A 10,028-nucleotide genomic window follows, 5' to 3' on the forward strand; every position below is an offset into this window, starting at 1 on the left:
GTAACTCGCTAACCTTGAAGTTCTCCAAGCCACTCAGGTCGACCAAGATTCCTGTCCTCGCCGCGTGAAAGATCTAATAAGAAGGTAAGCGCTGGTAATTGCTTTCAACGAACCTCGCCATACTAACCAGCAAATTCTAGATGTTGTTGTTTCGGTATCTCGTCGCGCTTCTGGCACTCGTGTCGAAATTACCGCAGAACCCAACGGTGGGACCCATTCTCGTATCAGGAGCCGTCGAGGCGTATGCACATTTCCTGCGCACTCGGTTGAAATATCGGCTCTCAGCAGCATCACCTATCCAAGAGCCTCGACCGCCAAGGCCGACGATCCGCCCACCACGCAATACATGCACAGTGGTCGAGCCATTTGTTTGCCCAGAAGTGCTTCCACTCCAGCGTTCGAAGTCACTAAGGCCTACGAGCAGAATATTGAAGCGCCAATTCTGTCCAGAGACTAGGCGGGGGAATGTGTCGACCACAACGCAAGAGTCGGAGACGATAGCGTCCGGGCAAGTAGTTGATGATCCAGGTCTACCAGAAGGATATTCGTCAACCGAGTCTTGGTCAGGCTGGTATTCCCTTGCGTGGGATGTTCTCCAACCCGCCATCGATGCTCTCCCTGACCCGGAAAGTGGCTTTGCAGCACTCAGCGTTCATATATCGCTCATGGCTGTGATTGGCTATGTCATTTGGTTGGCGCTGGCACCTCTCTTGTGGCGACTTTTCGATTTCGTGCAGCCGCATATACGAGAGTGGTTGGAGTTCGTTCTGGAAAAAGTTTGGCTGTTAGTACGGGAGCAAGACGAGGAGGAGGGCCATGAATTACCTCAAGAGGAAGCTCTTCAGAATCCGATGGAGCTGGCTGTCGTCCAATGGCAGGAAGGTGCGCAATGGCTCGTTCACATTGCTGAGATCTGATTTCTCAGTTGCCAATGCCGGTTGGGGTCACAGGCTAGTTGTCAACGAGGTAGAAGATGGTGGTTCGTGTTCCTTTTCTTCATTTTGTGAGCCTCAGCGAATACAGTGACCCATGCACTGGCAAGGGAGAGGCACATCGTGGTAGATGGTGATGAGGTTGATAGGAATGCACGTGCCCATCATGATGGTGAGCTTTTCTCTTTGCGCCAAACTGAAACTCAAACAACGACAATCCAGACGTGGGACAAGCTGCCGAGGACAACGAAGAAGGACGTGTTCTGCTTGTTTATGAATCAAATCATGGTGCGGGTTCACACCACTTGTTGAAAACCTTTCCTTGACGATGACCTCTCTAGTCGAAAATCATGCTCCCTTGGCTCAAGACGTGAAGAGCAACGTGCAAACATCTGTGCATGCACTGTCCAACCCCGGAAAAGAAGTCACTGTTGACGGTGAAGAGCTGGAGGTTGATCGAAACTCTTCAAGCCCCCACAATCAGGCGATGAACGTCGAGGAAGCCATTGTAAACCATGGTGCGTATCTGATCATCTTTCCATATTACTTGCTAAGGCTACTGACTCAGAAACTCATCCAGTCGACAATGGTGATCAACTGGCTCTCCTTGCTGGTGCAAAAAATGATGACGAAAGCTTGGTGCGGCGCGATAGCCATCCTGCTACTTGCCTAGGAGAAATTGGAGGTATGTGTTATAGGCGATGTGGGTATACTTACTCTTGCTTTGCATCGGATAGACACCTCAGGTCCTGCGAGAGAACATTTGAGTTCTAACCTAGTGCAAGGTCAGTTAATAGTTCAGTCCCTTGGTTCACTCACCCAACCGTTGCTTGACACAGACACCACTCTTGACAAGCTTCCTATTGACGATCAAACTGAAGTCGGCGGGGCTTCGTCTGTAGCCTCATTGGCAGGCAAACGTGGTTTGTACCTTCTGTTGTTTCCATTTGATCTCGGGTTCAATTGTCGGAGCAGATGATGACCATATAGAAGGCATCTGCGAAGAAAGTTTAGGTCTGTTGAAGTATCGTATCGGGAAATCGAGGCATTCTGAACTGTCTCCAGAATTCGTGGGAAATGAGGCCTTCATCCTTGCTAGCGACAGCCAAGAAGATTCATTGGACAGCTCAAACTTGTTTAGTGGAGGAAGTGACGCTAATGATTTCAACAAAACACGTTTGTGTATGTTCATCGCTTCTTCTGCATTGCTCTTCTCAATGTCGCCAGCTGCGTGGACCGAGCAACGAGTGAATGAAAACATATCACAAGGTTTGTCATTTTCTCCGACTACCATTTCTTACATTTCAAAAGATGTTTCTCCCGATGTCCCTTCAAGTTGCACCTTCCCTCTCTCACCCAGATTGACCAACTCCCATGCGATACCTTCCACGCCTAAAATCGACCTCGCTGCGCGACGGCAGGAATATAAGGCCCATCACGGGCATTTTTCGCCTAATCCCAACAGTCGAAAGGGGAAAGGTCGAGCGGCAGGAATTGCTTCTCAAGAGACAGAGATAGGACATTACGACGAGACACAAGGTCAACGACATTCACTCCCTTGCGTTGTTTGTCTGACCATTGCCACGACAGACATTACGGCTCGCGATGAGAACAACAATTTTATTGGGCGAGATGTTGAGGCGGTCGCATGCGGTATGCTTGGCCAATTACCTTTCGACCGAGATCTCATTGATAAACAGACAACGACGAATTCGAAGACGGAAATCGTGCTTTCATTGTTGCCAGCGATAGTCAAGAAGATGTGGTGGACAACTCCACCCGGTTTATTCCCAAGACACCACGTAAAGCTGTCGGTGCTATATCACAAGGTCTATCTCGTTCATTTGGCCGAGTGACCTGGCTCATTGCTTCAGATGTAATCATCTCCAAACCTGGGCAAGAGATGGCCATAACGACTTCTTTCCCATACTCTCCCGTCTCTTTCCATGTCTCCGTTTCTCCTCCACCCTCAACCCCTGGGAGCAAGCTTGCTGCACAACGGCGAGAATATAAAGCGCGCCACGGGCATGTTTCTCCGGATGCTGCCAGCAGAAAAGGGAAGGGGCGAGCAGTGACGGCGGAAGAGCTGTTCGAATCCAGCCATACAGATCAAGCATCAGAAGTTACAAACACTATTGAAAACGATCCAGTGGCAGCTCATCTTCCTGCAATCTTCACGGGTCTGCTTATTCCTTGTTGTGACTTGAAAAGTTCTGATAATGCGCAGACTCCGTCCCAATCCACCCACAAAATCTCTTCTGCCACACCGCCCACTCTGTCGCCCCTGGAAGACTTAGTTTTGCTGACATTCGTCAAATGGCGGCAGCGTCAAATCATGAACGGGGTGCTTCTCAACAAGTCCCAAGCGATACAGTGACGGACAGCAGCATAAAAGCAGATAGGAGAGGCCGCTCCCAAACAGCTGAGGTGATTATGGATGCTCGCATTCTTGTGGATTTGAACGGCCCTTGCCATCAACGAGCAATCTCAGACGGCACGCGTTGCACGTTATTTCCTTCGCGCATCCCGCGTCCGTCACGCGGACCGATTTCTTTCCCAAGACGAGAACGTAGCCGAGCGGACAGTGGACCAGCGTCTGCTGCTGTCAACCTTGTTGAAACTCGTCCATTCATGCCGGAGTTGGCGGGCGACGAGAACGAGCAACCTGATCCAGTCAACTCGCAGGACATCGCACCAAGCGAAGGCCCTAATTTGATGCATTCCAACCTGTCTGCATTTCGCAGCCAAATGCGTCTCAGCGAGCTCGGGCCGATCGCACACATCTCGTCTTCTCAGATCTGGGCAACCGAAACCCCTACGACTCCTCCCGGAAGCCCACTCAAATCCGTCGACATGCCTTGCAAAGATTCGAGCACCAATGCCAGTGAACAAGTCAACCCTCTTGCCCAGCCAATATTGGCTGTTGTTGCAGCAGAGTCGACAGAAATGACTCGTTCGGAACGAATCCGTCATCTCCCCACTCACCTTCGTCAACAATTGGGACGGGATATCGAATCCGGCGACTTGACATTTCTGGAAGAATGTGGGCCCGCGGTGCCAGTTGCGTTGGTGCACTCAACCGCTCTGGTGCCTGTTGCGCAGATCGAAGCAGTGAAGACAGGCTGTACCGCGCTCAATACCACCCCTTCCTCTGGTTCTTTATGGTCGACAACTAGTCGTTCATACATGTCGTTGAGTGAGCTCGGCGTTGGTCCTTCTTCAACGTTGACGGAGGCTTTGGGCAAGCTCCCCAATGCGGATAAACTGTTGGGGGATTTTTCTCCAACAAAAAGTCGGCCAGTCAGGATCGCTCCAGTAGGTTTTTCGGGGGAAGAGGAAGGGTCGGGTTTGACGCGGTCTGAACGCGTGGATCGTTTGCCTGCGCATTATCAAGGTCAACATGGTAACAATGTCCAGTCAGGAGACATCGTCTTCCTCGAGGATATGCACGATGGTGCTGGCCCTCGAGCGCTGGCTCATTCCACTGGGGTATCATGTGCCAAGGTTGGGGGAGAACGGGCGGAGGATGTCATGGACTCGGATATGGTTGAAGTCGTTGTTAAACAGGCAGCAGATAATAGGCAGGCAACCTTCATATGATTTAGATTATTGTTGTACTTTGTTCATATCAGGCTGTGCTTGATATCTTTACGCTGGAGGTTCTTTTCTGTCGTATGAGCTTTCCCCACTGAAATCCACGTGACCTTCGCGTCGCGTTTTTAACTCCAGCCACAACTTTGGCATAACATCGTCAGGCAACTTCGCATTCAGATGGCGACAAACGACGACAGACCGCGAGTTCTACTGGTCTCTTTCGAGTTCATGGAGTTCTTTGACGACACGTACAAACCTCTGATTGAAGCTTTGAGCGAAAAAGCTGCTGTACAACGCGTCAAAACGGCAAACCCTGCTATTCGCACATTGGAGCAGGACCCCAAGGCTGTTCTCATCACGGACGGAGGGATTGCCAATGAGCTTGGGAAATACGGACGCGTTTGGGATGCAATTCTTGCTTATGTCCGACGGGGAGGTACTGCGATTGTGATGGGCCACTTCTCGAGCTTCGTCAAGCCAGACAACATCAAGCCGTTCTTCGCAAAGGCCGGGCTGTCGTGGGAGAGAGGGTCTTACCACCGGACTACGACAACGTTGAACCGCACGAATGCTGGGCCAATGGCGGACAAGTTGCCTGCGAGTTATAGTCAGAAGGCATTGTCGGTGAGCAAGGTCGATCCAGCCCACGTTTGGTACGCGTCAACGGCTGAATCGGTTGTCGAATCGCATGTCTTTGCGCCGACCTCGGCGCATACCCCTTCAGAGGCAGCAGTGGCGCTGGCGGTGGTGGGAGATGGGAAGTTGGCGTATCTGGGAGATGTCAATGCAGAAGACGGGTCGAATGATGCAGTGTTGGCGATGTGTGGCTTTCTATGATGATAGTCGTGAGTTGGCATTCAGCAGAGGTCTGGTCTAACTAATCTACTTCGTTTGAAGAACACTCGAATCACAACTTTCGCCTCGCCTCAGTGGGTAGTTGCAACATCCCATGAAATTGTTTCTGTCGTCAATGTACGCTGTTAATGGGGGAGAATTGTCTACTCTCTGAGTACGCAAATCCTGTCTTCACGCTTGAGAGGCAACAACTCGAGTTCGATGGTGGACACGCGGCACACAAACCGACCTCCATCTCCTTTAGTGCCTTGTGCCGTGCAGAAAGCGGCGGAGGCTGCCATTGGTGAGGGAGGACCTGGATAGCAGGAGGGCCATCAGTTGAGTTCTTCTTGGGTTTCTGACAGCCTTTTGTTCAGGGGACCCAAATCCGTAGGTCATGTGACAATCTCCGGATCAAAATCTTCTCTTTTCATGTCGGTCACCATCGGGATTCTAGGCAAGCGCTGCTTGCCTCTGGGAAAGCCAAGGGACCAACACTGCTCTTCCACACAGCCCTTCAAGCTTCAAGGCGCATTTGCAGAACACCAGTCAAGACTGCAAAATCTTCATCTCAAACGCAAAATCGCGACTGTGCTCGTGAAGACTACGGATGACCTCGAGCGGTGTGATGGGCTCATTATTCCGGGTGGCGGTTCGTCTGACCAGATCTCATTAAATCTCAGCATGTTCAAATAATCATGCCAGAATCAACCACTATCGCCCTTCTGGCGCGGCTTTCGGGTCTGACAGACGCTCTCAAGCAATTCATCCAATCCAAACCGGTCTGGGGCACTTGTGCTGGCGCTATTCTGCTATCGAGATCAGTCACTAGTGCGAAGAAGGACGGACAAGAGCTGTTTGGAGGCGTGTCAGTTGACATTGCGAGGAATGGCTGGGGTTCGCAGGTAAGACTCTCTGAGTTAGTGTGCTTTTCTTTACTTATCGCGTTCGCAGGTCGAATCGTTCGAGGCAGCTCTGGACGTCAATGGCCTCTCGGACTCGGCAGTACCGTATACGGGCATCTTCATTCGTGCTCCGGTGTGTTTCTCGTTTTGGAAGGAAGTATTAGAGCTGATTGTTTTCCAGGTTGTCATCGGGCTAGATTCAAATGCTGGAATCCAAGTCATTGCACGACTACCACCCAATCTGCTTCCAGAGCCAGTGGACGACGAGATTGACCCACGAACTATCGTCGCTCTCCGGGAAGGCCAACATTTGCTGACGACCTTCCATCCTGAGCTGACAAAAGACAATCGCTTTCATGACTATTTTGCACGACAGTGTGTACTTCCTAGCCTAGATACTCATTAGACAATAGATACCGTCGAAACTTGAAATTTTGCTTATTTTAACGTGCATTCAACTGGTTCAACGACTGTGTCCGTGACTCACGGTGGTGCAGCAAATAAAAACAGCGCCCCAATGAACACACCCACTTCAATTTTTTCAGCAATGCCCTCCAGGCTCCTCGTAGCTCTCTTGGGAGCTCCAACTGCCTACGCAGTCTTCAAGATCATCTTGAAAGCATTATATGGATCCCGTTCGCCGCTTTACACCCTTCGCGTCGATTCTAGCATCACACGTGGCGTCGACCACGACCAGCAGTCAGCGACTTCGATAACCCCGGTTGACGACTTCACACTAACCGTGTGATGATATATTGGAATTACAGACATTTCATACAGGACCAATTTTTTTTTTACTTTACAGTGGCCAGGCAGATGTGCGAAGAACAAAGGCAGCAAATATGATAACCTTCCTGACCTACAAGATCGTTAGTTGCAATGCAGACAACAGAAGAAAGGAACAAACGGACTCAGACAGCAGCCAGGAATGCTGGAATATCATCCCAACAGAGATTTGCACCTGGGAACTCGACCAGGACAAGATCCCAAAGATACTGAAACAGAGTCGCATAAGTTATATCGGAGCCATCACTCCCTTTGCTTGTTCCACTGGTGATCAGGCCGACAAGCTCCCCTGCTGGAGAAACCACGAGAGCACCCGAGTCCCCACCCTTGGAGAACGGCCCAACCTGACGCTCATGGGGGAGAATGGGGAGTTCAAGTGACTCGAGGGTACCGGTTGTAAAGTACTTCCTTGTGAAGGACATAAATTGGGGTAGCGTTCTGACCGTTGTGTTGGTTGGGAAACCACGTTTCAGGACCCGAGGGATTCGATCTTGATCAATGGGACTTTTGATTTCGTTCTTCGTCGTGATACCCTTGAGTTGGAGGAGGCCATTGGATGGGTGGTTGAATTGAAAGGGGATACATGTATCAGGATGGTCGTATAGAAGGCCCTTGAGGTCGGACTCATTCATCTCAGATCCTAGGAAAAACAGAAGAGAGAAGGGACAATGATGAACAAACAGAACTTGAATGACAGACAAGCATCATACCTAAACTGAGCAAATTTCCGACGAATTTGGAGAATTTCGACTGGTGCGGTTCAACAACGCACACATCTCGGGTGAAGCGACTAGGACCGACGCCCACACCGATGGGAGGAGCCCAGACAATATGCCCAATCACATGTGCACCCGTCTTGCTCCAGTTCTTCGACAGCGTGACGAACAACTGCTTGAGCTTGACAATGCGTCGGTGTGCCTTGTCGAGCTCGGTCTCGAAATCTGCAAGCCTTTCCTTCGACTCCAAGAGATTAATTTGCTTCTCAACTCGGGCGCTGTAGGTCGCGATCAACTTCTTGAACGAAACAACGGAGTCATTGAGGTTGCTGATACGGGCTTGTATGGCGGCTTGGTAGTTTTCAAAAGCCGAAGCACCCATTGCAATGACCTCGCGCTTCGGGCCATGTGCTAGGAAAAAAAGAGGGGGGGTCAGTAATCTCATTCGTGAAACAGCAAGTCAACGTACGGTGATACCGATACTCGTTGTTTCCATCGTTGGCCAAGAACAAATTGCGACGAGCCGTAATTGCGTAAAGGTTGTTGCCGTGCTTGAAGTATGGCCCCAATGTTCCTTGCATTGGCGTCTTTCGACCGCAGATGGGGATGCACAAGATACTATCGATGAAGTCTTGCAATGAATCACCCGTCTCGGAGAGTGCCGGCCCTGGGCCGCTGCGAACCAAGGATTGTGTGATAGACTCGCGAAAGGCGATATCCACATTGACGATGTTGAGCCCATTCAAGAAATCACGAATTTTCCGGTTGAGCTCGGCGGCGTGTGTAGCGTTCAAAGTATCGGGCAAGACGCCGATCCAGATCGTTGGATTGGTGTAGTACCTGTCGCCGGTCTTGGCGTATGCAGCATCGATATCCTCGTCATCCAGATTATAATCGGTTGCTGCGGTTTCCTCTTCCTTGTTCACCTCAATCTCCTGGTCATCCCGCTTATTGAGCCAGGTGAAACGAACAAAGTCAATAGACGAAACCCTAATTTCTTGGGCTATGAGGAACACTTCAACCTTGTAACGAGCATGAGCGGGGGATTATGAGAAGAAGAAGAAACTGTACGTGCCCAATCACGGACGGTGTCCCATAGTCCATTCTTCGCAAAATAATGGCTGCTTGGGACCGGCACAAGCCTCATCATGCGAATGAAAGCCTCAGGCCCGGTTGGTTCTTCGAACACGTCAGGAGAATCACGATGGACTAGCCGTGGCCATGTTCCCTTGGGCCCGAGACCTGCATAATAAAAGGCCGCTTCGAGTTCGCCAGGGTCCGACTCGACGGTGGTCGCCGAGGTCTCGCTGGTCGGCGAGGACCAGAGACTTCTAGTCTCGTCGGAAAGGTCGCTCCCGTAAGCGATCGATACTCTGGCGAGGTCGTGTGCTTTTTGCGCACAGCGGAAGTCGAAAGCCGCGGAGTTGACCCAGTCATCGATGCTGTCCCTTAGCAAGTAGATTGTGAGGATTGTAGGAAAGTCGAGATGACGGATGGCTCACCAGGGGACGGAAATGGGTTCTTGTCGCGTTCGAGCGACATGCTTCATACCATCCTGCTTGGTTTGTTTGGTCGTGTTTTGATAAACGTCAAATTCCGAAAACAGCACAGTTTCGAGGCTTCAACACCTCTCTCAACTACTTATCAGCGACATAAACTATTAACCCGTAAGTACCATCCTGGAGTAGCAACTTATCATGTACAGAGGTTCCCACTTTTTATATAAGTTGCTGAACACGAAACCCGGACATACAAATCTTCAACACTTTACTTTTTTTCTTTCTTATTTGGAAGACGCTCCACGGTGACGCTTGTGACACGGGGATACCCCTAAAACTTCATCTTGCCCTCTGACCATGTCCACCCCACCTGCGCCGACCCAACTTGCGCCATGGAAAGTTCGCGCCGCACGCCGGAATCTCGCCTATGATCGCCTCACCAAGAATGACTGCCCCTCTCTCTTCCAGATGCTCGACAATTTCAAGATACCCTTGAGGCGAGGCACGAGCGGCTCAAGGGTATCGTAAGATAAGTTAGCTACAGATGTGTCGAGTAGACGTCACGTGCCATCATCTCTTCTTCTCCGCCCTCGACACATCTGTCGGGGCCTTTTCTCTTTTTTTCTCTGCCTCGCTCTCTCTGCTCGCCTTCCTTGCCACATGTCTGAAGGCAGCCCAACTCAGCGCTCTCCTGTAAGGGCAACCTCGCGAGGCTCGAAATCAGAGTCCTGAGCAGAGGGGGAATCCTTAGTGAAACTACTA

The 10,028-nt window shown here is 50.8% G+C and overlaps 4 protein-coding genes across 4 annotated transcripts; 3 read left to right on the forward strand and 1 right to left on the reverse strand.

Moving 5' to 3' along the window:
• Positions 1 to 665: 665 nt before the first annotated feature.
• Positions 666 to 4,532, forward strand: MIND_00663900 (uncharacterized protein; the record flags this gene model as incomplete). Its single annotated transcript, XM_037363361.1, has 16 exons — positions 666 to 882; positions 926 to 979; positions 1,024 to 1,104; positions 1,155 to 1,220; positions 1,274 to 1,450; positions 1,501 to 1,617; positions 1,670 to 1,717; positions 1,772 to 1,855; positions 1,908 to 1,946; positions 1,998 to 2,114; positions 2,160 to 2,201; positions 2,244 to 2,471; positions 2,523 to 2,585; positions 2,633 to 2,761; positions 2,807 to 3,112; positions 3,160 to 4,532. The coding sequence occupies 16 exons, from the start codon at positions 666 to 668 to the stop codon at positions 4,530 to 4,532; spliced, it is 3,141 nt and encodes a 1,046-aa protein (XP_037219005.1).
• A 171-nt stretch (positions 4,533 to 4,703) lies between these two features.
• MIND_00664000 (Triacylglycerol lipase) lies at positions 4,704 to 5,363 on the forward strand (the record flags this gene model as incomplete). The annotated part of the gene is made up of 1 exon (XM_037363362.1): positions 4,704 to 5,363. The coding sequence occupies one exon, from the start codon at positions 4,704 to 4,706 to the stop codon at positions 5,361 to 5,363; it is 660 nt and encodes a 219-aa protein (XP_037219006.1).
• Positions 5,364 to 5,792: 429 nt separating this feature from the next.
• MIND_00664100 (SNO glutamine amidotransferase) lies at positions 5,793 to 7,013 on the forward strand (the record flags this gene model as incomplete). Its single annotated transcript, XM_037363363.1, has 5 exons — positions 5,793 to 6,012; positions 6,066 to 6,265; positions 6,315 to 6,398; positions 6,447 to 6,640; positions 6,824 to 7,013. 5 exons carry the CDS (start codon positions 5,793 to 5,795, stop codon positions 7,011 to 7,013), a joined length of 888 nt encoding a protein of 295 aa, XP_037219007.1.
• Positions 7,014 to 7,176: 163 nt separating this feature from the next.
• Positions 7,177 to 9,328, reverse strand: MIND_00664200 (uncharacterized protein; the record flags this gene model as incomplete). The annotated part of the gene is made up of 5 exons (XM_037363364.1): positions 9,270 to 9,328; positions 8,834 to 9,215; positions 8,237 to 8,789; positions 7,762 to 8,178; positions 7,177 to 7,691 (listed from the first exon to the last, which is right to left on the reverse strand). The coding sequence occupies exons 1-5, from the start codon at positions 9,314 to 9,316 to the stop codon at positions 7,177 to 7,179; spliced, it is 1,914 nt and encodes a 637-aa protein (XP_037219008.1). The 5' UTR covers positions 9,317 to 9,328.
• Between the last annotated feature and the right edge of the window lie 700 nt (positions 9,329 to 10,028).

Source organism: Mycena indigotica, assembly GCF_014461135.1.
Source record: "Mycena indigotica strain 171206Taipei chromosome Unknown Mind.scaff0006, whole genome shotgun sequence".
In the NCBI taxonomy this organism is placed as follows: Eukaryota; Fungi; Basidiomycota; class Agaricomycetes; order Agaricales; family Mycenaceae; genus Mycena; species Mycena indigotica.